This window comes from Scardinius erythrophthalmus (genome assembly GCF_964197995.2).
Source record: "Scardinius erythrophthalmus genome assembly, chromosome: 5".
Lineage (NCBI taxonomy): Eukaryota > Metazoa > Chordata > Actinopteri > Cypriniformes > Leuciscidae > Scardinius > Scardinius erythrophthalmus.
The window spans coordinates 47,940,932-47,967,614 of NC_138225.1; the positions used below are offsets into that span (position 1 = coordinate 47,940,932).

General features: G+C 37.2%; 1 protein-coding gene across 1 annotated transcript in view; it reads left to right on the forward strand.

Annotated features, from left to right (window-relative positions):
* doc2b (double C2-like domains, beta) overlaps positions 1 to 26,683 on the forward strand; it is a 243,922-nt gene that overhangs the window by 130,794 nt on the left and 86,445 nt on the right. Inside the window, exon 9 of the mRNA XM_081366887.1 lies at positions 14,358 to 14,543. Within this exon, the coding sequence (XP_081223013.1) occupies positions 14,358 to 14,543 (186 nt within the window). The remainder of the gene's footprint in view (positions 1 to 14,357; positions 14,544 to 26,683) is intronic.

A 26,683-nucleotide genomic window follows, 5' to 3' on the forward strand; every position in this document is an offset into this window, starting at 1 on the left:
CTGAGATTCGTTTATTTTATACACGATTTTTAATGCTTATTCAAAAAGCCTCTATCTTGGAATGACAAGACAAGAATAAAGCAATCAAAAAGCAATAAGCAATGCATTCAGCTAAAATCAGTGATAATGTCAGTGATGTATGAAGCTCCACATAACACAGGCCTTATGGGGATTGAGGTTGTCTGCATTATTGATTGCTTGTAATAAATGCATTTTAGGGGGGCTGTAGCTTAGGACTCGACGAATGGCCTTTTCACATCTGGTGGTTGGATTGTCAGTCAGTTCCTGTAATCCCCTTATTTAGATTTTGTGCAGGTTCCTGTTCACAAAATTCGGAACAAAAAATTACAGGACTGCTAATAGAAACTGCTTAAGACTGCTTATTTTCTTTATTTTATAGTATCTTCTTTATTTTAAATCTTATTCCGTTAACCCTCTGGGGTCTAAGGTGTTTTTGGGGCCCTTGGGATGTTTTGACATGCCCTGACATTTGTGCTTTTTTCAGTTATTTATAAACATGATAATGGCAAAGGTGTCTATATAGCTCTATATAGCACAAACAGGGCTACCATAATATGTGAGCAACATGAATGTAGATGTTTGTATTTTTAAGAGAATAATGTTTATGCGTGGTTATTGGAAAAAATAAAAATGAAAGTTGCTGAAATAAGACCACAAAACTCATACTAAATATGTGTCAATAAGACTTTTGACTAATGGATGTTGTCGCTTTGAGTTCTGGCTTCAAAATTATGTGAAAATAGTCTTGCTTTATCGTTCACATAAAACAATACATTGATTTAAATTGTGTAAAACAGGTTTTGCTTGGAAAGGCAATATGCGAGGGGGCGTAAAGGGGGAGTAGTTTACACCTGAGAATACAATGTCCCACCCATTATGCATAATGAGCCATTCATTCAGGTGTGACACTGACTGAGCCACAATGCAAGGACAAAAGATATATTTAGAAGAAGACTTATATTGACCATTTAAGATTTTGCTTACATCTATCTTGTAAATATGTTTTGCTATTTTATTAAAAAGGTTACAATTACAACAATAATTACAATTTCAACAATATTTCAAGTGTACTCTTTCTTTGTAAAAAAAAATGATTATAGGCCTACATTTTATCATATGTATTCATTAGTTTGAATATAGCCAACATTGGAACAGCTAACATCTTAGTTGATGACTTTATTTTTGACAAAAATAGTATTTTTTTATATATATATATATATATATATATATATATATATATATATATATATATATATAAGCTTATTTGATGTGGCAGTATATTCTACAGTAAAAACTGTACCCAAATCTAGTCAACAAAATGTTGTCTTTCATATTTCGCCTGACTGTAACGTTGTTTTTATGAAATAGCCTATTAGGGCATATAAATGTTAATTTGCAGTTTAATACGTTGCTTATACAAATAGCCTACATTTTATTTCAACATATTTCAGTCGATTTTTACTCATCTCAGTATAGCAATACAGTTTGCTAAAACATCATCATTCATTCACACACAGAAAGCGATTTAAATTTAAACGGTCTTTTTGCGAGCTGTGGTAAACAGCGCGCATCTCTGCCGTTCATTCATCACAAACAGAAACGCGATTCACTTGAGAAGGAAAAAAAACTTACTACAGTATTCCTCAGCTCAGTCGGATCCTTGCTCCTCGAAATACCCGCACTTCTGAGGTACATTTTCCATTATTATTATTCCTCACAGCGCTGCGAGACTGTGTAAACAAGTAATGATCTTAATAAAATGTGTCATTTCTCGAGCTGATATGGGGGCGTTCACAGTGTTTGCATCGATTGCCTCAGTCATTTGCGTTTGAATAGCGCGCGATCTCCGTGGGTGTGGTCACATTACAAATAATTAGATGAGATGAGAACGACTGACATCTCGCTCTTTTCTTACAGATTACATGAACTGATAATATTTGTTTTTTATATAAATTACTTCATTTAAAAGAAGACCAAGAAGTCCAAGCTTCATGCCTGTGTGTCTGTATTCCTGTTTGACTGAGAATTCGCTGAGTTATGGTTCATTTTCGGACGCGTTTCAGAATTGACTTCACTGACAGAGAGAAAGCAGAACTCGCATCATGTTTATTTTTCTTTATTTGGCAAAAAGCACAACACTTTGTTTTTATTGTGAGTATACACAAAAATAATACACACTTAACAGGAGAGATTGATGTATGAAACTGGTTTGTAAGATCAAAGTCAACAGAGTATTTGGACTCTCGTTTGAACTGATTAAAAAAAAAAAACGAGCAAACCACGCCGGCGTGATTGCCGACCTCAGAGGGTTAAGATACAAAGGTCTCACTTTTTAAAAATCTGCATGAAACCTGCATGATGTACAGTATGTTCTTCTGATGAACTCAGTGAAGATAATTCGAAGAATGTTGGTAACCAAACAGTTTTGGTGAACACTGACTTCGTTTGTATGGCCAAAACACACACACACAGAGAGAGAGAGACATTTCTCAAAATATCTACTTTTATGTTCCACAGAAAAAAGAATGTCATGCAGGTTTGGAACAACTTGAGGTTGTGTAAATGATGACAGAATTCATTTTTAGTGTAAACTATATCATTAATATACAGGGAGACTGTATGGCAAAACATAACAAAACATAAAAACATAAAGATTCTTCAAGGGATAGTTCACCCAATAAGGACATTTCTTTCAGCATTTACTCACCTTTATGTAGTTCCAGACTCATTTTTTGTCCATGTAGTGAAAGCCAAAGTAACCAAAACTGTTTTGCTACCAACTTTTACTTTTACTTACCAACTACAATCTTTTGTGTTCAGTAAAGTCAGTAACACTTTACTTAAAGCCTTTTATTTATAATGCATTATCAAGGTATTCATAATGTACGTTACGATGCATTATATCTTTTAAAAAATATAAATGTTACCAAAGATAAAAATGTACATCTGAATACATCTGAAACTGGTTGTTTGTCATGTTTTAATGCATTAGACTTTCTAAAGGTGTGTTCAATGAATAGATAAGTATTATAATGTATTATAACTGTGGTTACAATTATTCATGACACCATACAATACATTATAAGGCATAAATTAATGCATTAAAAAACTTTTATAATGCATTGTATAAGAAGGCTTTAAGTAAAGTGTTACCAAAAAGTCATGCAGGAGCGACATGAGGGTGAATAAATGACGACAGAATTCTCATTTTGGGTGAACTATGCCTTTTAGATCCCGAGCTTTGCCCTACCGTGGGTACTTGTCCGTTGCCTGTGTGGATTCTGGGCTTGGTCTTAATGCAGAACCTCTTAGTGAGGTTGGCCACTTCCTCTCCGTGCGCCATTTCATCACTGCTTATCAGCCAAATTACTGTGCTTCCATCAGTCAGTTTGATATGTGTTGCTGAACGGTTTAGGTTAAGTAACTGCGGTCGAGAGCAGAAGCCCTCAAGAGCACCAGTGTTAATAATCCACTTAGAGCAGGTTGTATTACCCGTTTGGATCACTTGTCACGTAACGGTTAGGAATTCAAGGAACCAATTGGAGGCAGTGCCCATTAGGGGGAACAATTCATTTGGAAGTGCAGCCCTCATCAGTAAGTCCTGACTAACAGTGTGTGTGTGAGCATCCTAAATAAACAGCCATCACCACTTATGCACCTGTTTATGCATGTGTGTCTGGGGAGTCCGAGATAACCCGGCTAATGTGAGTTTTTCTAAGCACTTCTCAACCACAGTAGAGATTATAATGCGAATATCTCTCATCCTTTGTTCTACTGAGTCTTGTTTGGGATCATTGCGTGTCTCGTAGGATCTGCATTCATCTATCAAGCTCCATTTGACATCTGTTCTCCTCCCTGCATCCAGCACTTCAGGCTATTACAATGTAAAACCCTAATGTGCCACATGCTGCAGTCATAAATAAATACTCACAGATATGGAGCCTGTTGCGTTCTCGTGTGCACAGAAGAGAGTTGTTTGCCAGTGAAAGTTGAAGAATATGGAATTATGGTTCATATAGGTGCATTGTTTTGCATATCTTATTCTAATTCCAATTGTGAACTGACTACTGTGTAGCAGAAGAGAACTGATACAGTGCTGATATTTTTATTTGTTTGTTGTGGTCAGGCAATCTGCGAATAGTCTTCCTGTTGGAACATTCAAATTAACTGGTAATATTTAATATATTGCATAACCTAAATGTGACCCTGGATGGATCACAAAACCGGTCACAAGTCGTACGGGTATATTTGTGGCAATAGCCAACAATACATTATTTGGGTCAAAATTATAGATTTTTCTTTTATGCTAAAAATCATTAGGTTATTAAGTAATTATCAAGTTCCATGAAGATATTTAGTAAATATATGAAACATTTATTTTTTGTGAGTGAATGCAGCACAATCGCAAATGGTCAATTTTTTGCGCTGTCAGATTCCAGTTTTTCAAATAATTGCATCTCGGACAAATATTGTCCTATCCTAACAGACCATACATCAATGGAAAGCTTATTTATTCAGTTTTCAGATGGTGTATAAATCTCAATTTAAAAAAAATTGACCCATGTGACTGGTTTTGTGGTCCAGGGTCACAAATAAGATAAGTTGCACCAGCAAACATAATTTTTAAGAGTCAGGTTAAACACTAGTCTTTTACCATAGCTTGTGCTACTGGGTTAAATTGGCTGCTCCACTGAATATTGTAGTACGAGTGTAATTTATCCTCTCAGCAGGCAAGGACTATTCAAAAGATGATGTTTTCCCATTAACTGCTCCTTTAAAGGGCATCTCCTAAACAAGCCCCTGTTGGCTGGTTCATTAATTAACAGCATATTTATGAATATATTTCAGATTCACAGCATGGTAGGGACCATTACTAATTTCTTGAATGCACCTTAAATTATAGAAGATTAATATTTATTAATATTACTATAGATGCATTCTTTTTATATTTGAATCACAATTCATGTTGGTTTAAAACTCTTTTGTTTTTTGCAAATTTTACTTTGTGAGTTTTTGATTTTGATAAGATCAGACAGGCAGACAAGACAGATGATAGAGGTGAGAGCGAGTCCAAGAGCTCTTCTGTGAGCAGCACAACCTCATATTACATGGCATATTTCTGCCCTCTATGAATTTGTATCGGAGTGCTCCATCACCAATGATAGCAGGTCTGCGTTTTTTAGTTCTTCTTATTTCAACATAAGTTGAAATGACAGCATCAGTGCTGAGCTGTTTCCTTAATAATTTACAGAAACTATAGGGAGTGAATGTCAAAGGTTTGGCATCCACTCATGAATTTATAAATAAAATATCTCACCACCACTATGAGCTGGCAGGGACTGGAAGATAAATAATAATAAAAGCTGTATATAGTTTAGTTTCATCAGCCTGTTATGATTCTTTGAGAAACAGCTAGAACAAAAGTGGCTTTTACTTTCTTGTAGAAATGTCACTACCCATGAACTTTGTCTTCAATGGCCTTCCTGATTCATATTTGGTCTGTAGCTGTCTCCAAAGGTTCCCTAAGCGCACTGGAGCCTCATAGGAATGACATTTGATCTCGGCTAAGGGCCGGAGCAGTCATTATACACTAACCCACTTTATCCTCTGATTACAGATGCAAAATTGGATTAAGAACCATGCCCTTAAAGATCCATTATGGACAGGCCAAGTTATGAATTGCACCTGGAGAGTAAGAAAGAGAATGTAAAATGCACTGCTATTCATCCTAGATTTTACATTACAGCGGCCCACGTCATATCGTATGGAATGATTTTCCGGACATTTTTCAAAAGGAATTGCAAATTGTATTTGCAATTGCGTTTTCAAATTGTGCACGCATAAAATGTGACATAATCCAAACGCAAATGCAAATCGCGCATTACCGTTTGCCTTTTCGTTTAAGCGAACGCACAGTGACTGCCAAATTTAAAATGGAAATGCAAAGTCCGTTTGCAACTGTGTTTCCCATATCTTACGAGTCTTGACCCTGTCATATTTAAATAGCAATTTCAATTACCACGTCTGCTTTTTCACTTTCTCAGCGTCGCGTATGTAGCCAGCCAAAACTCAAATGAAATCGCAATTCCCTTAGTATTTCCATTTCCGATGCCTTACACGGAAACCTGTCAATCAGCGTCAAGGGTGGGATTATGCTATGGGGCGTGTTCGTGTTGGGACGTGACGTCACTCAAAGTCGACGGTTAAGAGGTGATGCCCTGAACAGACAGACGCCGATTTATTTTAAACAATGTAGGTAGTTGGTGAAATTGTGGAGGACCTTATGATGCTCGCGCAGCAAGTTGATGACAGTACATCCTCTACAGATGTCCTCTTACTCAGAAGCCATTTCATTTTGGATAAGTTAAATGTTTTCGTGGCCTTGACCAACAGCAACATCAGTAATGTTGTCTTCGCCAACCTCAGTGAAGTAGCTAATAATAGGCTTTTTGTGAAGGACAGGACAACTAAAGAACCTGGACGTCCTTTACTGGACATACCACAAGAGATGAGTGTCGGTGCTAGGTCTCACCCCTTCAAATAAGTGTTCTCAATTTGCGAAATTCAATAAAAATGCTGTCTGTTGCAGTTAAACCTGTGTGTGTGTGTGTGTGTGTGTGTGTGTGTGTGTGTGTGTGTGTGTGTGTGTGTGTGTGTGTGTGTGTCACTAGCGGCGCAGGATTTTGATTGTAGGTGAGCCTCCAGAAAACTGGATGGGCCAGTTAAAATAAGCCAAAAACAAAAACGGGTTCCCCTTCATCTCCGTTTCAGTGCTTTTCTGCGGCACCGAGGACAGCGACTAACTATACCTGAATTTAATGCGTAGTTAGCATAGGTTTAAAAAAAAAAACGGATTTTTTTTTTTTTGCTGCTTTTTTAAGACAATTACAGTTTAATTGAATTTATTGTTTAATAAAATTATAGGCCTATTATTTTTTTAGTTTATTAACAGCAACAACAGCTGTAAAGATGAAGTTGACGATCGTCATCTCCATATAGTGAACGCGCCTATAGAGAGAAATGCACATCATGGATTACATAATCAGAGAGTAGCCTTCGTTTTAAATTGTTAAAAATACATTTTGGGCTTTCTTAAGATATATTTCATGTCTGTGAGGCATACATTGAGTTTCGTTAAGTTAGGATGAGAAGAGATGCGCTCCTGTTCACGAGCAATGCAATGACCGCGCGGGCCCCTCAATGATTTTATTGTCTGCTATATTTCCTTTTTAATTTATTAAATCCAGGCAATAAAAAAATTATTGGTTGATAAAAAAAATATTAAAATTAAGATACAATTTATACAAAACGAAATTCACTTAAAAAGGCTTTCTACAAAACAAAAAGTGGTCAAAATCATGTCTGACCCACATCTCTCGATATATTGCGCATCCTATCTTACTCGTGCGGTTCACTTTTCATAATCAACATAGATGAAAAAAAAACATTATAATATTTTAACAAATATGAAACTAAATGAGCTTATTTAATGGCTACAACATGTATAGTATACAGACTCTCTATTTGTACAAATTGCTGCACATTCATTTTATTCTGAATTTTGCACGCATAAGTTGAAAGGCATTTGTTTGCATGCATAGTAAAACATATCTGCAACATTTATCAAGTTCACTGATAATTATGTCACTAATTATTATTATCACTAATTATTATTATCACTTAATGAATAATGTAACAAGGACAAAGCATGTAAACTGCGTTGTTTAGAATTGAATGGATCGCAAATAGATCCGAATGAAGAAACGTACAAAACCATAGTAGAAATGGATGGGCCCGGACCTAAAATGTAGCGCCGCGGCTGGTGTGTGTGTGTGTGTGTGTGTGTGAGAGAGAGAGAGAATGTTTGTTCCACTTTACATTTATGGTGTAGTCTATTTGTTTAGATTTATGTGGGATTTAATCATTTTAAATTAATCTCAGCTGTGAAATGGACAAAAACAAAATTATACATAGGCTACTTTCAGACCAATTAAATCAAACCCAGGTTTTTTTGTGTGTTTAGACAAATAATGTAACAAAAGTCACAAAATTCCATGACACTGAGATAAGGGAGATATGTTTTTTTGAATGGGGGGAAAATATCAAATGAGATCCAAACAGAACCCAAAGACAACATGAGGGTTTAAGAAATATTCATTTTAAACTAAACCAAAACCAAGATTAAAGATAGAGATTAAGACATAAAGATTATCTCAGTGTCATGGAATTTTGTGACTTTTGTTACATTACCTACATCTGTAGAGGATGTACTGTCATCAACTTGCTGCGCGAGCATCATAAGGTCCTCCACAATTTCACCAACTACCTCCATTGTTTAAAATAAATCGGTGTCTGTCTGTTCAGAGTATCACCTCTTAACCGTCGACTGTGAGTGACGTCACGTCCCAACACGAACACGCCCCATAGCATAATCCCACCCTTGACGCTGATTGACAGGTTTCCGTGTAAGGCATCGGAAATGGAAATACTAAGGGAATTGCGATTTCATTTGAGTTTTGGCTGGCTACATACGCGACGCTGAGAAAGTGAAAAAGCAGACGTGGTAATTGAAATTGCTATTTAAATATGACAGGGTCAAGACTCGTTAGATATGGGAAACACAGTTGCAAACGGACTTTGCATTTCCATTTTAAATTTGGCAGTCACTGTGCGTTCGCTTAAACGAAAAGGCAAACGGTAATGCGCGATTTGCATTTGCGTTTGGATTATGTCACATTTTATGCGTCCACAATTTGAAAACGCAATTGCAAATACAATTTGCAATTCCTTTTGAATAATGTCCGGAATATCATTCCATAATATCGAATTTAAAAATGTTTGAAGTGTTCTTTACTTGCCAAAATAAAAACTGCTTAAACCAGCAAAACAGACTGACCTAACCAGTCTGGTCAGGTATGAGCTAGTTTTAAAGGTGGTTTGGCCACTTGTCGGTTAATCTGGGTGGTTTAGAATATTTCATATTTGGAATTTCATATATGGAATATTTAAAGTTCACCAATTATGCTATTTTAAAAGGTTCTTATTTTGGTTTTTGAGGTCTCCTAAAATAGGTTTACATGCATCCAAGGAAAAAAAACCTGAATTTTCTCATAATATACAATACAGCATCACTTCTTTTCTCATAGTGTCTGAAACAACGAGTATATTTCAACAATGAATTGGAGTGAAAACATATAATTAGATTTAGAAGTTAATGCAAAAACTTAGTTTGGGCTCTGTTGTTAACCTTTAATATTAGAGTAATGTGCAAGTAAGTGCTCCCTATATAGTTTACAGCATTACCAGAGATAATTTTTTCTACCCTTAAGAAACTTTTAATTATAACTGAATTAATTTAAAGACAGAGACACAATTTGTTCAGTAAACCACTGTTTAATAAAAAAAAAACAGTTTTTATGTTTAGCCCCCCCACCCCCCCTGGCTGTACTGAACAGAACGGCACCGTACCGAACCGTGACACATACCGACCCGTCAGTTTTGTGTACCGATACACTCCTAGTCCTCATCCTTTGGAAGTGCATGCAAAGTGGATTTGCTTTTACAGTGTAGAAAACAGCATCTTTTTGGCATGATGACTACATAAACCAAACCAAACCAACATAAACCTCTCCCTGGCCTCAGCTACAATTACAGCCTTTGAGGATCAAATGAGACTTTGTTTGCAGGCAGCCAAAGATGACCATAGGCTCTCACATTATGCAAATTTGTCGCAAACCTACTTAGGTTGGTGCAGGAAGAAAGACTCACTGTTGACTCGTCTCAGGCAGTTTAGAATCAGTTCTTTTTTTTCTTTTTCTTTTTGGGAGACAATAACTCCATTTATTGTGCACTTTGATCTGTGAAATTTTGCAGACCTTTCACGTCCACAAACAGCTATATTACACACTACATGACAGGTAATATCCAAAAAAGCATAACAGCAACACTTTATGCTTTGTCTCTCCTGTACAGTCAGTGCTTGAGTTATATTTTCTGGAAAGTGCTAAATAATTTCAGCAGCAGCAGAAAATTCTGTCAGCACGAATGAGATTTTTAATATATGACCATGGAAACAAATCACAATTTTAGATCATTAAAGTAATTTAAATACAATTTTATGGCTGACTTTATATCAGCAAATTTACATAATAAAATGATTGTTGAATAGCACCCCATTTGGGTACATTGTTCCACAGGAAAATAACTTGGATTACAGAAGCCTTGGCTCCTTGCCTACAGTACATTTAGTGTGTACTATTTTTCTAGCCTTCACTTGGTTCACAGCTACGTTTCTGTGCTAGACATTCGAATCAATAAATGAATAACCTGCACATTATCAGCATGATAAATGGTAGCAGCTGTGCTACTTTTCTTGTGAAGCGCTCCTTGGAGGTAATCAAACTTTTTTTCTGCCTTTTTCCTCTTCTTCATTTTTTTTTTTTTTTTTTTTTTTTTAACCATGACTCTTCCGGAAGCACAAAAGAAAGGATCTCCAGAAGGAATTACGGAAATAGACAGAAAATAATGAGCTCTCACTAAGTGTTTTCCGCTGAAGATTTACACCGAGCATGGGGGCGACTCCTTAATTACAAGAGTAAATGAATTGCCAGGTTTTGTCTCCTAATGATACCATGTGGGAAATAGCATACATTTGAATCTAAATTGTGAACAACCATTTAAAATTATGATTGAATAACATCATACTATACCCTACGTATATCCCACGCCATCATTCATTAATTTCTTCATTCCTCTTCCCTTGTTAAAAGCGACACCATTAATTGAGATCGCCGCATTGTCATCTTGTCTGGGTCCTTTAAGAGAGTACATCAAGATATTACTCACTGTTTTTGCTATAAGTCTTTGCTATTGTAAAATGTGAGAATGGCTTTTGCCTGTAATTTATTAGAGCTGTAAAGCGGGGGACAGGTTGAATAGCCCCCTGCTAGTTTTCATAAAGCAATAGAGCGCTGATGCAATTTTCCCAGTAAATGTCTCTACCATCTTTATTTGTCATGACACAGAAATCAGTTTAAGGCGAAACACTACAGGTGAATAGGGTAAAATTTTTAACTAGCAGATATCACCATGAAACTTTCCCAGTTGATTACCTACATTAAGATGAGAAAAAAATGTATTACAAGTTTTCTGTAATTTAATGTTTAAATATGCAAATTAGGCAATATCTAATTAAATATGCGCTAATTTGCATATATTTTTTAAAAACGAAATCTGAGTATTGGATAAAGCCAGGTTAAAAAGTATTTTTTCATTGTGTTCACATATTAGATGGGGAAAAAATTACAGAGGGATTTATGGATATCTAATTTTGTTATCCTGTAAATCAGAATTATACTGTCAGTAGCCTTAAAAAAAAGATTTTCGCCATGTTTTTTGGAATAAAATGTTATAAATCAGGCTAGGAATAATATATTTACAAATCCCTCTGTAAATGTCTTCATAATATAACTAGGTACAAGACTGGAAAGTTTGGTGTATATAGGTTACTACTGAAGTGGAGATTTCGGACTTGGAGTATGAGAGAAAATCATCAGCCAATGAGATTGCGCATTCAGCCCTTTTACTTTCACGATTGGTTGCTGATAAAAAAGAAATTACCATATTTGGATCCGACAGCATTGTACAGGAGAGAGAGAGCTTTCCAGTGGTGCATGTGATGACAGTATGCAGTAGAGTTCTCAACGGGTCGGGTCGGCCCGACAAACCCGACGGGACCCGCGGGTTCGGGCCGAAAATATAAGCCAATGACTCGGGTCGGGTCGGACCTCGGGCTTAATCTTTTCCGCTCAGTGAAAAAAAAAAAAACATTTATTAATCATCGCTGCTGTTCACCGTAAAGAAATTCTGGCTGCTGCGTGCAACGCATGGTGCAACGTGCATCATGGAGAAGGGCGGGGGCAGACCTGACGCCGCTGCGTGCACGCCTTTAGCCTGGAGAAGAAGATGGAGTTGGTGAAAACAAAGTAAACTTGCCGCAGGTGAATTCACCGTCGCTACTACAGCCTATTTATATATTTAAAGTTTATTGTTTCAGTTGTTTGTATTGTTTGTATTGTTAAAAGGCGTGAACATTAAAGGTTGATTTGAATTCCCGTCTGCTGGTCATGATAATACGTATATGAGAATAAAAAAATTACGACGCAGCGTCGGGCCGCGGGCCAGGTTCGAGCAGATAATTCATGTTGATGTGTCGGGTTACATCGGGTCCGGGCTTTAAAAGCCACGGGCCGGGTCGGGTCGGGTTGTAATTTTCAGGCCCGTTGAGAACTCTAGTATGCAGACAGCGATCGCGGAGCATCATGATGATTAAGAACACCAACTTTTGTTGAATTTATAAGAAGTCTACAGACGCAAACAGACAAGGTGTAGTAAAATAAAGACCTAAATGTGTATTTCGGACTTGTTTTCACCACAAGTCTGAAAGAAGACATGTTATTGAAGACAAATATCCAAAAATCTCAAAATTGACCTGTAAAAAGAAAAAAAACGATGTTTTTGCCTGCCGCGTCTCGCCTTAAGAGAAGTTCATGTAGATAAGCATTATAAATACAGTGACCCCAAAGACACTCAAGACACTCTTAAAAATGCCTGAGAGCCATTGTATTAGATAAAAAAAATAAAAAATTCAAGCCAGTTAGCAACATGATGCTCAATGTTAAGTTCTCAGCAAATTATTCATCATTATTCATCATTTACTAGGGTTATTATGAACTGAAATTAAAAAAGAAATAAACATTTACTTACTCGAAATAAAATAAATGTTAGCTGAAATAAAGTATAAAAAAGTTATTTTAAAAGTTATTTTATCTCAGCTACTTGATTTGATTAAATTTTATTTTTAACTTGATTATTAAAATTAACTTGATTAAAAAAAAAATATATATATATATATATAACTTTTGAAACACACTGTAATATTACTGAAATTTAACTCAAATTAAAATGAAAATGGAAAATATAAAAATAAAACCTGATCCAAAATATTACTTGAATAGTATCTCACAGTATGTCATTTACTTACCCTAATGTCATTCTAAACCTGTGACTGACTTTCTTCTATGGAACACAAACATATTTTGAAACAAATAATATTTTGTTTGACCATTCATTGAAAATTAGTGGTGTCCAATGTAGTTTAGGATCCATTGACAATCATTGTAAGTATAAAAACAGTTCTTTAAAAAAAAAAAAACATTTTATGTTCCGCAGAAGTCATGACATGAGGGAGAGTAAATGAAGATAAATTTTAATTTTGGCTAACCTATTGCCTTAATATTCATACATACATGCAGTACACTGTCTGCACATTAAGAATGCAATATTTATAATGCATTATAATCCAGTATTTCTTCTTATCTACCTTTTGCTTTTACCCCATTGTATTATCTGAATAGCCTGACTGATGTATAACCTGGCACGTCTGACTTTAGGCATTTAGCACCTGTTGCTGGTAATTGTGCTGGAGTTCAACACATGCGATGGCAGTTCAGTCAGATGCTAGACTGAAGGGAGATGAGGAAGAGAGAGATAACCCAGCTGCTCTCTCTCTTTCTCTCTCTCTCTCTCTTTCTCTCTCTCTCTCTCTTTCTTTCTCTCTCTCTCTCTCTCTCTCTCTCTCTCTCTCTCTCTCTCTCTCTCTCTCTCTCTCTCTCTCTCTCTCTCTCTCTCTCTCTCTCTCTAACAGATGGACTAATAGCATAATTAAGTAGCCGTGCGCCCGGTTCCTGTTTACCGTCATGTTGCTTAGCAATGACATCAGCCAATCCCTCCATCCCTCTGTATAATCCTGCCCCCTCCTCCTCTCTCCCTCTCTCTCTCTCTCTCACACACACATGCATTCATCCCGGTAACAGTGTTAGCGTTCTGTAGTGGTCTGAGCGCAGCTCACAGGCAGACGGCATGACCACAGTTTGCTGGAGCCTCTCATGTAGCCCACCGCTGCCATCGCAAACTCACACACATGCACTTACACACCAAGACACGCAACAAGTCACGCTTCAGGGACACTAACAGATTACCAGAGCAAGGAAGATTCTACTTTTGAAGGTTGTTTTTTTTTTTTTTTTTTTTCATTTTCTTTATTTCTATCTTTTTTCTTTCTTTTTTTTACCGCTACCACCCGCCACCCCTTAGCCGGGTTCAGGGGTGGTGGCACATCCTCTAAAGGGCTGCATGAATGACACAACGCAAAGGCGAGAAGACGACCATCAGCATCCAGGAGCACATGGCCATTGATGTATGTCCAGGTCCTATTCAGCCCATCAAACAGATATCTGACTATTTCCCCCGTTACCCACGGGGTCTCCCCCCCACAGCTCCTCCGGCCCTCAGCCGCGCCGGCTCCCTGCGGAGCAGCTCGACCAGCCAGAAGACAGAGGGCCCGGCCTCTGACCCCAACAGAGATGAAGAAGACCTGGACCAAGCCTTCGGCGCCACCGCAATCGTGGCCAGCAAGAAGGAGGAAGAGCCCGACGTGGAAGGCTACGATTCGGACGACTCCAGTGAGTAGATGTTTCTTACTCCTTTTCTTTGTGCCACTCTACAATGACAACTGTTGCCTCAGATTCCTCTGTCTGTTTGTTTTCGATCACCCGGATGAACGAAAGCAACTGGCAGCAACTTGGCAGCTCTGATTGAATGCTGGGAAATGGCAGGGGTTTACTTAGCACTTGTGATTCTTTGGGTTCAGACAGACAATGTTTAGAAGGTGAATGTGTGTTACATTGAGCCTCTTTGTGATCCGCACACTATGCCGTCTGGTTTTTGTGTTCGTTCCCTAGACCGACACATCTTTAAAGCGATTCTTGTGGGCATCAGGTGCGAGTCATCAGTTCCTGTTGTATATCTATATCTGTAGAGCTCTTGCCTGTCCCAGATGTAAATCCTATTATGGACCTCTGCCTGCCTCTCCGTTTGCTGTCTGGTTTTCAATCATGGCAGCCTGTAGACTAGATTAGATGGAGCCCTGTGGTCTCATGTGGTCATTTTATCATTATCATGCTCTGTCTTAGATGGGGTTAATCCATACAGTGTCCAGCTTAACGTGTGCGCCCATGTGTGCTGATGAAAACACTTTATAGCTGCAATGATGGGGTCTGGATCTAATCCTGAATGGCTCTGGCATAGCATGCACTGCTCTGTTGCTGACAGATGTTAACCTTTGACCTGCATGCAAGACCAAGAGTGAGCTGCACAGTGGAAATCATTTCCTAAATCAGTATTTTGTTCAGGAAAACAATATCCTTAAAACAGAATCAAATTTTGAGAGGCAAAACCAGTCATTTCATTTCTGATGCACTATATAGGGAGCTCACTAGGTTTTGGAACAGAGTTATATTCAAGTCTTAAAATAATAGATTTCCCCAAAATGAAAATACAATCACGTGTCATTACAAACTGTATGACTGACTGACTTACGTGGAACACAAAAGAAGATATTTTAAATTGAAAGTCAATGGGGTCCAAAACAACATTGGTTCCCATTGATTTTCAAAATATATTATTTTGTGTTCCACAGATAAATAAATGTATACAGGTAGGAAACAACATTTTTTGGCTGAACTATGCCTTTAAACAAGACAAATTAGGACATTAAAAAGCAGATTAATGTGTAATAGTGAGCTATCTGTAGAACATTAACTGTCCAAAGATGATCTGAAGTGCATCTCTGTCGTAGTATAATTGCATGCTTTGCTGTCGACCACAGTAATCAATATCAATACAATCACTCATATGCAACAATCTGTCACAGGTTGATGAAATGCACCGGCCGATAAAACCAGTCCTTCACCTTTCATGAGGAATGTAATGCATGTAGATGCTGTATCTGCGGGTGTGACCGTTAAAGCAGAGGATCGCGGTCTGATGCGCCCGTGTTTTATGATGATAGATTAGCACAGAGCTATTGTGCTGTGATTCATCAGTGTGCCTCACTAAATCATAACCCTCTTCCTGTTCTCTCATTCTCGTCTGTTGTCTGAATCACAATGCACATATTAGTTGCACAACAGAGAGACAAATTAAATCCTAACCTGACATATTTGTTATGTGACTCATGAAATACAAATAAGCCAATTACACTAATTTGCCAGAGCATTTAATGGTTCGAATGTCTCCCTGGGATTTAGCAGAGTAACTTAGAGGAAGAAAATTATCTCTGAGGGATCAAATTTGAGGCTTTGCTAATGCAACAGATGGATTACAACGAACTTCCACAAACATTTGGCCATAGCGTCTCTTCAGCTCTGCCGACAAACCGAACTGAGTACTACAGGACAGATTGCAAACGGAGCAGTCTTCTGTTTTGGAGCTTAATTAAGAGCTGGATCCACACAAAATTGGGCTTGAATTTTAGCTGAGCACTTTTGTCAGTTGCAAACATGCAACCAGTTGCTTCATCAGTAAATAGTATCTAAGCTAGGGAGAATTAAAAATAAAATTATGAATTCCCGTGAGGCTTCAAAGCCCTTAACGAAATTTTTTTTTCGTTTGTTACTCGTGCTGAAAGCCTCGCTGACCTGTTGACTTGATTTAACTAAACACTGATGCTTTGGGGAAAACAAGCCACTTTGACTGATGCAATCCTCATTTTACCCATGAGTGCCTGTTCGCCCTTTTCCAGGGAAGCAGGTCCGTGGGGTTTTGTACCTCTGGTGGTTTCTGTGCACTGCTGCTTGACACATTCCTGACGGTGCACTACAAGAATAAACTTGAATGGGGTGTTCACATTGACAGCCTTTTGAAGTGACCAGGAAGTGGTCCATTTGAAGTGACCATCATTTGTTTTTCATAAAAACAAACAGCTAGTCCCGCCTCCGAACTCACACCATTGGTTGAGCCATGTTAGGTTGATCAAACAAGAGAGAGATTTCTGTCCCTCCTTTGGAGAGAAAAAAACCCACAAACAAACAGTGCATCCGAAATCGCAAACTGTCTGAGTAGGTACTACTCACTTCGCAGAGTACGTTCTATATATATAGTATGAAAATGGATAGTATGAATTAAATGTTATTGTCACATGACCAACCAGCGGCAGTTGGACGCTTCAATACCATTCACAAATCTCTTCGATGCCGCTTCACCGTCATTCCTAAATCCCGTGGCCTCATGGGATAGTGAAGTGTCCATCGAATGCACACCTCAGAATCTCAGCGGAACATTTTCTACTTTTCGCCTACTGTTTTTCAAATAATCGAGCGGTTTAATGTAATGTGATGAGCAGATTATTCAACAAGTTCCCGACCTCCAGAGATTTAATCACTGTCAATGTTAACACACCTATCAGCTGCTGGCAAATGCAACTTTTCACATTTCAGAGGTCGCAGAAATGTTCAATTGACCAACACGAGCTTCTCATTCATGCATAACCCTACTGTAATACTCCATTTGAATCTGAAACCGAGATCGCTTGAAATGCACAGAAATATTATAGAGCGACTGTTTGTTTGTCAAACGACTGTCTTACAGTTACATAAGCGATTATGTTTCAGTCCGGAATGTCACATGCAACCGCATATTTTTGTTCAGGAGGATTAGTGGTTTAAGCATCATTAAATATACCTGGTTGAGTCATGACATGTTATCCCTGCAATTAAGCCATTACTGGGAAGTTGGACTAAAGGTTAATTGTTTAACCTTTGGTCAATCAGACTGAAAGCCATCTAAAAGAGTTGTGTTCACCAGATACTCGTTGAATTACATAACAGAACTGGAGTTTGAGGTTTAACTTTTGATTTATCCCTGGTGGATGAGCTTTTAAAGGATTAGTTGACAAGACACAAAATTAACTTGCAGAAAATCTCCTTCCCGTCCACTAGACTGTAGAAAGCCTGGCTTAAGTTGGACAGAAACCACTGGAATATTCCCAAGGTTTAGATTTGTTTGTGAAGACTCAATTCTGTGCTGATAGATTTGATTTCCAAATCAGTTTGATGACTTCTTAAGATGGTAGGTCCACTTCTCTTATGACAGTCCCAGAGTACTAGTGGCCAGGACGGCCATCAGTTGTTGCTGTGAGCTCTCCTCGGTCCCCCTCGGTTAAAATCGCCCAGAGAATCGTCACCACCGTTCTCCCCTCTAGCGATGGCCCTGCTAGTCCCTAATAGTGCCATAACTCCTGAGATATCACTCTCCCACATGAACAAGGTATCCGTAAGGATCAGGGAGGACACCCTCAAGCACAATAAGGACACAGGAACATCATGTCTTTTTTATTTTCACGCTTCTCCTAGGAAACATGACAAAGAAAGAAACATCCTCTTTGCATTTTGTCATCATTTCAGATAAAGTCCTATGTGACGGCGCTTCTCAACTTCTTTCAAGAACTCAAGTGGTAATACTGTAAAAATGCAAAGAAAAAAAGTTCTACAGATTAGGAAGAGGAAATAAGAAACACTTAGCAATGCCTTAACAACCACCCAAAGCATCCTAGCATCCATCTAGCTTTATAATCTACTGTTCAAAAAATGTGGGGTCCGTAAGAATTTTCTGGAAACAGTGACACATTTTTGCTTTTAGTCAAAAGTCAAAAGCATTTATTTGTTGTAATACTCTTTTTGGTTTTTAACATTATAAATTCTTTACTGTCACTTTTGATCAATTTAATGTGTCCATGCTGAATAGAAGTATTAATTTCTTTCAAAAATCTCATTGGCTCCACTAACTCCACTCATTGCCATATTGGTAAATTTGCATGATGAAGAACAGACACCAAGTCTAGCAGTATCTGATCTGTTTTTTGTCGACTTGGATGTTAATTGATACAGAAAAGTGCAACACCTACTGAGCAGCCCCCCGACTTAGTCCAATCAAATCGCATCTGATCACAAGTTCATTAATGACGTCCCATAGTGCATCATAGACATGGAAAAGATGATGGTTTACTTAATTTTTTCCACAGAATATTTTTCTTGTCATGGAGCAATCCTAATTTTATAAATACAATATTGATACAAGATTGATGCTTTTCTTTTCTTTTTTAAAACATCCTACTTATTTCTAAACTACATGCTCTTGACCCGTAGAAACAAACCACAGTACTTACAGCAGGATTAAAATAGAAACTGTACAATCTTGTTCTTTAATCATGCCTTTTTTCATGGCATTTGATCAAATTGATCTCCACTGTGATCATATGTGATCAGGTAGCAGGGACCTGTTATTGTAGCATGGATTGTACGGTCAGTCCCTCTGACACATAAAGCGAAGGCACGCTCAGGTATAAGCAGGGGGAGGATTTCCTGAAAGCAGGCTACAACCTTCTGTCGAATCCTATTAAAGAGCCTATCTGCAAGCTGTCGTGAGATAACAGATAACGAGAGGAATGGACTCTATTTTCCCTGTGTTTTTGCCCTTGGGGTTTTCTGGATGAGGCTTGGCTATTACAAAACATGCCATGTTTAAATGGTCAACTTAGTGTGCAAGATATATTATACACTAAAAACTATTGGCTGTGGGAAACAAATGAATAATTGTGTTTTGCTTTCTTTTCTCTTTTGTTCTTATACTTTTCTTTCTCCTATCCTCTTCCTTTCCTTTCCACTTTCTTTTCCTTTCCTTTGCCTGTCCTTTCCTTTCCTTGAATGTTTTCTTTGCTGTTCATTTCTTTTACACTTTCCTTTCCTTTGCCTGTTCCTTTCATTTCCTTGAGTGTTTATTTTCTTTTCTTTTCGTTTCTTTTCTTTGCTCTTCATTTCCTTTCCACTTTCCATTCCTTATTTCCTTTCCTGCCCTTGTATGTTTCTTTTCTTTGCTGTTTATTTCCTTTACACTTTCCTTTCCTTTGCCCGTTCCTTTCTTTTCCTTTACTTTCTGTGTATGCTTTTTTTCTTTGCTGTTAATTTCATTTCCTTTCCTTAAATGTTTCTTTTCTTTGCTGGTCATTTCCTTTCTTTTCCTTTCCACTTTCCATTCCTCATTTTCTTTCCTTTCCTTTGGATGTTTCTCTTCTCTTTCATTTTCTGTTTCTTTGTTTCCTTTCTTTTTCCTTTACATTACATTTTTTTTCTCTTTGTTAACTGTTTTCTTTACCTGTTCCTTTACATTCCTCCTTTTCCATTCCTTCCAATCCTTTTTTTCTTTTCATTTCTTTTCCGTATTGCTTCTCTTCTCTTCTCTTCTCTTCTCTTCTCTTCTCTTCTCTTCTCTTCTCTTCTCTTCTCTTCTCTTCTCTTCTCTTCTCTTCTCTTCTCTTCTCTTCTCTTCTCTTCTCTTCTCTTCTCTTCTCTTCTCTTCTCTTCTCTTCTCTTCTCTTCTCTTCTCTTCTCTCCTCTCCTCTCTTTGTGGATAGAGTGAATAGACCAGAGTGAAGTCTTTCTGCCATCTGTGGCTAGCATTGATGGAGTTGTCTTGTTTTTCTGTTTGAGTGTTGTTTATGTCACATCTCTGTGTATTCAGAGAGCTTGCTGACAGATTGACAGATGCAGTTGTTGACAGACAAGAGTGAAGAATGGAAACATGCCATACGGTACATGGGTTTCAGCTTTTTTTTTTACAATAGAGGGGAACACAACGTGGAAATATAGCTGTATTATAGCTTTTACCTAGAAGTGTTCAGCCTTTGTTTGCTGATGTCAATGTTATCAATGAGAATGCTGCTTTAAAGTGTTTTTTTCAGTAATGGCTTTTTTTGTTTTCAGTCTTGTACCTCAAGTCAGGTATAGCATTTCTAAAATACTCTCTCTCTCTCTCTTTCTTTTAGCACAATTGATGAAAACATTTTTTTAAAGGTTTTGCTTTAATGCTGGGATCTCCACCAGATCTGTTCATTTTTCTCCATCCACATGTTAAGACAGGTTTAACTTGTATCTGCCCAGACGGCTGTGTGATATCCCGCCCCCACAAACCCCTGACCCACACACCTACACACTGCAAGTAAACGCTCACGGAATAAAACACAGTGGTGGCAAAGATATAGGACAATGTCAAGAGTTTGATAGGTTAGATATACCGATTTACAACGTGCCTTCAAATTGTTGTTCAGATTAGTAAAATTAGTTGGCAGTGTAAAATGTATATGTTATTCCCCCCACATTTTTTAGGGGAAATGGTCAATATCTGTGCCTTTCACCGTGTCCTAACGAGGCGCAGTGTGACTCAGACATAACACAATCACAGCTAGAGCATCACATCACTGTTCAAAATCTACAGTAATATTTTTTCAAATAATCCCTATAATTAATATTACAATTTAAAAGAACAGTTTTCTATTTTAATATATTCTAAAATATAATTTATTCCTGTGATGCAAAGCTGAATTTTCAGCATCATTACTCCAGTCTTCAGTGTCACATGACTCTTCAGAAATCATTCTGATATGCTGATTTGATGCTCAAGAAACATTTCTTATAATTATCACAGGTTTGCTACTTAATATTTCTGTGGAAACCATGATCAAGTTTATTCAGGACTCTTTGATGTATAGAAAGTTTGAAAAGTCTTTTTTGGTCACCTATAAGAAGAAGAGTGCATACATTTCACAAACAGCTTGGATATATAGTCAGTCAAGACATAAGTTAAGCGAGACCCCTATATGTACAGTCTGGTTCAGTGTAGGCTAAACCAGGCTTTGTGCCAGTTGCTATATCTGTGAAATTTTCACACTCTTTACGTAACCTAAAACAGGAATTCCTGAAGCCAGACTGAGGTTTTCGCCTTTGTTTCTATGGCAGCAGATAATTTGTAGTGCGCCACAAGGGCATGAGGTGAGTCCTCGAAATCATTCAAGAAAGCTGGTTTGGAAAGGAGAATAAAAAAAAACGTTGTGGGCAGGTTTTGTCCTTTTTTTTTTTTTTTTTTTTTTTTTTTTTTTTTAACTAAAACAAATTCACTAAAACCATGTCACATTACTGAAAATAAGCAACAACAGAGTTTTTTTATGTGACTCATAATGGTAGGTGGGAAAGAAAAAGAACATGATACTCTATTCATCTTCATTACAGAAAACACATTTTCATGAGGAATCTCCAATGGAAGATAAATTATTCTTATTCCACATGCAAATCGTCTCAGATCGCATGCTAATTTATCCTTTTGTATTAAAACTAAAATTTCAGCTATTTGCCAATGCATATATAACAGGAACAGGATCGAATTTGATTCAGTTAGTAATTTCACTTCGTTAAGTGGTGAGCTCGACTTTTCTGTGGCGCTTCACATACCTAATCAAGCACTTACTACTTAACATTACCTATAATAACCTGATAGTAAACACAGTCATTCAAGTGCACGAAAAATCATAAATAAAAGATGATTTGTAACTTATCTTCAGTCCTATTCTGAAAGCAATTCACATCATGCACAGAATGTGTTTTTAAGATGTTTAGAACTTTACAAAATCAATACAATTTCAGTTGGATAAATAGTCACGTTTGGTCAGGTCAGTAAATCATGAGTTATTCCATCATTTTTCAAATTCATTAAAACAGAACAGGACCTAAGTTTAACATTTTTGTTATTTTGGAGAGTCTCTTAATATGACACTTAATATGCATACCGGTGAGTGTGGTTAATATTATTTTCATTTTTATATTGTGGCTTATATCGTGTTTCTATAATTGTAGTATAACAGCATTGGGGTGTTTCACTATACTTACCATTCAAAAGTTTGGGGTCACTAATAGTTTTATTTTATTTTATTGAAAGATATTAACTTTTTTATTCAGCACGGATGCATTAAATTGATCAAGTGATAGTAAACACATTTAAAATGTAACAAAAGATTTATATTTCGTATTGAGGCTGTTCTTTCTGTTCATTTTTTATTCGTTAAAGGATCCTAAAAAAAAAATCTTTCAAGTTTCCACAATAGTATTAAGCAGCACAACTGTTTTCAACATTGATAATAATAAAAAATGATTCTTTTCCATCAAATCAGCATTTTAGAATGATTTCTGAAGGATCATGTGACACTGAAGACTGGAGGCAGCTTTGCATCACAGGAATAAATTACATTTTAAAATATAATAAAAAAAGAAATGTCTAATTGTACTAATATTTCACAATATTGCTGTTTTGCTGTATTTTTTATATAAATGCAGCTTTGGTGAGCAGAAGAGACTTCTTTAAAACATTAAAAAATTGTAACGATCGCAAACTTTTGAACGGTAGTGAAACTTTTGTGTGCTGGGCGACACAAAGCTTAATGCTTTCGATTATTTTGGAACTGTTTTCATTGACAGAGAAATGTAAAAAGTAACTGGTCAAAACTAACTGGTCAAATTTTGTGTGACTGCTTGTTGATCTGTTGTTTTAAAGACATATCTTGCTGTTCTGCAATTCATCTGAATGTAATCTAGCTTTTAGTAAATTATTTAAATTGTATTCAGTATGAACTCTAACAGTCCCCAGCAGGGCTATCACAGCTTCATGATCTACTAGAGCTTCCCTTACTAATCCTCTCAGCTTCAGCCAAACCACTGAAGCTTTAGCCGGACACTAATGGTGTACCGTGAACTCTTCCAGTCCCAACAGCACATGGACACTTCACTCCCAGTCCCTCAGCTCTCTTCGGTTTGTGATCCAGTGATTAAGAGTCTGACTGGCTGAATATCATTCACGAGGATGAGATGGAGGATGAACATTAGTGTCCTTTATCGAGTCCTACCCCCAGATCACTGTTATCAGGGAGAATGTTTTATTTGGTGAAATCCTCATACTCCCCCCTTTGAGGAAGTGCTAAGAAGCGGCTCTAATGCTACATAAGGTATTGAGTTGACTTGAGCTTTTCTTTCAAGAAATGTTTTTAGCTAATCCGTACTTAAGGTGGATGGATTTATTTTCAAATCTTCATCTCAGATCTTCTTTTAGAAATGCTACTTGATATGTTTATAATTTAATAAAATCACACCTGCAAACCTTCCGCCTATTGGCCAACTTTGTTGTTCTGACATTGAAAGTTGAAAATCTGAGGTGTTTTTATATGGGCGACCAATCATATCTAATATGTATAATCATTTATCAGACTCAAATGTGAGGTTTCCTCATTTTATAAAACTTTTTTTGTCAAAATTTGCGCATAACTCTTTTCTTCCTCTTTTTTTTTAAGTTGCCAGCCAGCGCTAGCTTTTTTGATCATTTTCACAAACTTTTCATGGCCCCCAGAATATTTTGTTGTAGTAATATCTGAACATGCAATACATCAAAAGAACAGACTCTTTGCTTTTAAACAAAATCAAAAAAAAATATTTTATTCTAGCTTAATGCATTCTTTTTTTATCAACACTTGAATGTGGGTAAGTTTCATTAAAAAAAGCAACCAAATCGCATTTTTATCAAAGACTACGTCTGGATCGGATTCACAGCATTGATCAAAACATAGATGGACTAGATTGAGTCCAACAACCCCAAAGCTTGCACAGTCCTATAACAGTCAACATTCGGACATTTCATTTGGTAACATTAGGCGTTTTTGATTTATATGCTGTTTGGTTTTGATGATCGCGTTATTTTACATATGCATCCACTTACATAAGATATTGCTTGTTTCTGCTGCTTCTTCACTTGTGTTTTGATCTGGAGATCCAGTACTCTTTCAGAAGATGCGTAATAGCGCCCCCTACCATATAACAGTGAAAATTCCGTCAATGGCAGGGAAGCCTTAACTCATAAATGATGGACAATTCTGTCAATGTCAGGGAAGCCTTAACTCATAAATGATGGACAATTCTGTCAATGTCAGGGAAAGAGTTAACTGTAAAGTTCTTATGGTCATTTTACAGTTCAGGATGTTACCATAGACACTGGTGTTGTCTCAAAGGAACATTGGGTCACACTTTAGTTTAGGGTCTAATTCTCACTATTACTAACTATTAACTATGACTTTTGCCTCAATAAACTCCTAATTACTGCTTATGAATAGTAATGTAGTTGTTAAGTTTAGGTATTGGGTAGGGTTAAGGGATGTAGAATATGGTCATGCAGAATAAGGCATTAATATGTGCTTTATAGGTAATAAACAGCCAATATTTTAGTAATATGCATGCTAATAAGCAACTAGTTTAATAGTGAGAATTGGACCCTAAACTAAAATGTTACCGAACATTGCTACCTAAACAACATAGTTCTGTTCTAATATCAGGATTTTTAAATCTGAAATAATCTGAAGAAAAACTGAAATCATATTTCTTTTTATTTTCCCTCAATAACTATTGTTTTTTTACTGAAGAACTTAGAGTTATTGAAACTTCTATCACAAACTGAATTGTGGTTAAAATAATAGATCAGGGCGGCAGTGGCTCAGTGGTTCATGTAGGTTGTCTGCAAACCAGAAGGTTGGTGGTTCAATCTCTGGTTCCACCTGACCAAGTGTCGAGGTGTCCATGAGCAAGACACCTAACCCCAGCTGCTCCTGACGAGGTGGATGGCGCCTTGCATGTCTGACACCGCCGTCGGTGTATGAATGGGTGAATGTGAGGCTATATGTAAAGCGCTTTGGTGGCCATAGGTCTGTGAAAGCGCTATATAAATGCAGTCCATCAATACTCCCAGGTTCTGTGGGGTGGCCTTCAAATATTGTGTTGGACAACACAGCCTTTGAATCCAAAATGTTAAGAACCGCCTGTATAAACCATTCATTCGAGTCTTTAATGCAGTGATACGATTAACAAGTGCCAGCCTTGGGCAAACCCTGCTGTTATTCCACACTTTTATTTCACACTTAATGCCAATAATTACATTTTCCTCTCTGGATTGGTTCATTTCCACATTCGGATGTTCTCTTATGGTGTTTCATAGACCTGTGAGTTTATAAATCAGCATGGTTTGAAGGCCAGATGAGGATACACAGGATTTATTCTTGAGGTTATGGCCATTGCACTTGGTTCAAAACAGAGTCAAAGATTAAAAATGAAAAGACAGAGTGAGAGACCTCTGCTCTGCTCTCGTCATCCTCTCTGCAACATTCAGAAAGCCTCTCTAATGGCAATGCACACCCTTTTATATAATACCCTCCGTGCCTGTGGCTCTGTGGGATTAGAGCATTGTGTAATGTGTCATATGTTAGTCTTCAACCAGCGCTTCTCTCGACAGGCTTGGCTGTTTTGAATGTTTTTTTTTTCTTTTTTTTCTTTCAACCTCCCATAATGTAAGACTCTGTAAATGTTATACGCTTCAAATGTAGCATTCTGTATGTCACTTCTGTCATGCCTAAAATGTGTGATGAAAGAAGCTTCTGGCTGTTAGAAATGAAAAGACACAATCTCTCTTCTGAAATCATTTGAACTCGCTTGACCACATTTTAGGGATTTATAGATGGTAAATCTTGCTAAAGTGTTTGTATTCTAATAAACCTGTTTAATCAAATCATTGCTGTCGGGCAGAAACCTTGTATCTCCAAAACTGCCACTTTTCAGGAAATGTAAAAGTTAATATTGTTAATATTGTGGCTTTATATATTTGTCTGAGCAGCGAATGTCAGACATACACATTTTGTCCATCATTAGAACAGTCGCATTTGAGGCAGTTTTTATCAACTTACAGGTTATATGTTTATTGTAGCTATGTGGGTCTTCTGTTTTTTCAGCCAAAATCTTATGTTATAAAGAACAAAGTGCCGTGCACAGGCTATTTAAGACAGTATTGGCCCTATGAATAAACGCTAAACTAAGATGCTCCTCTCCACTCCTCAAATACATAAAATATTAGC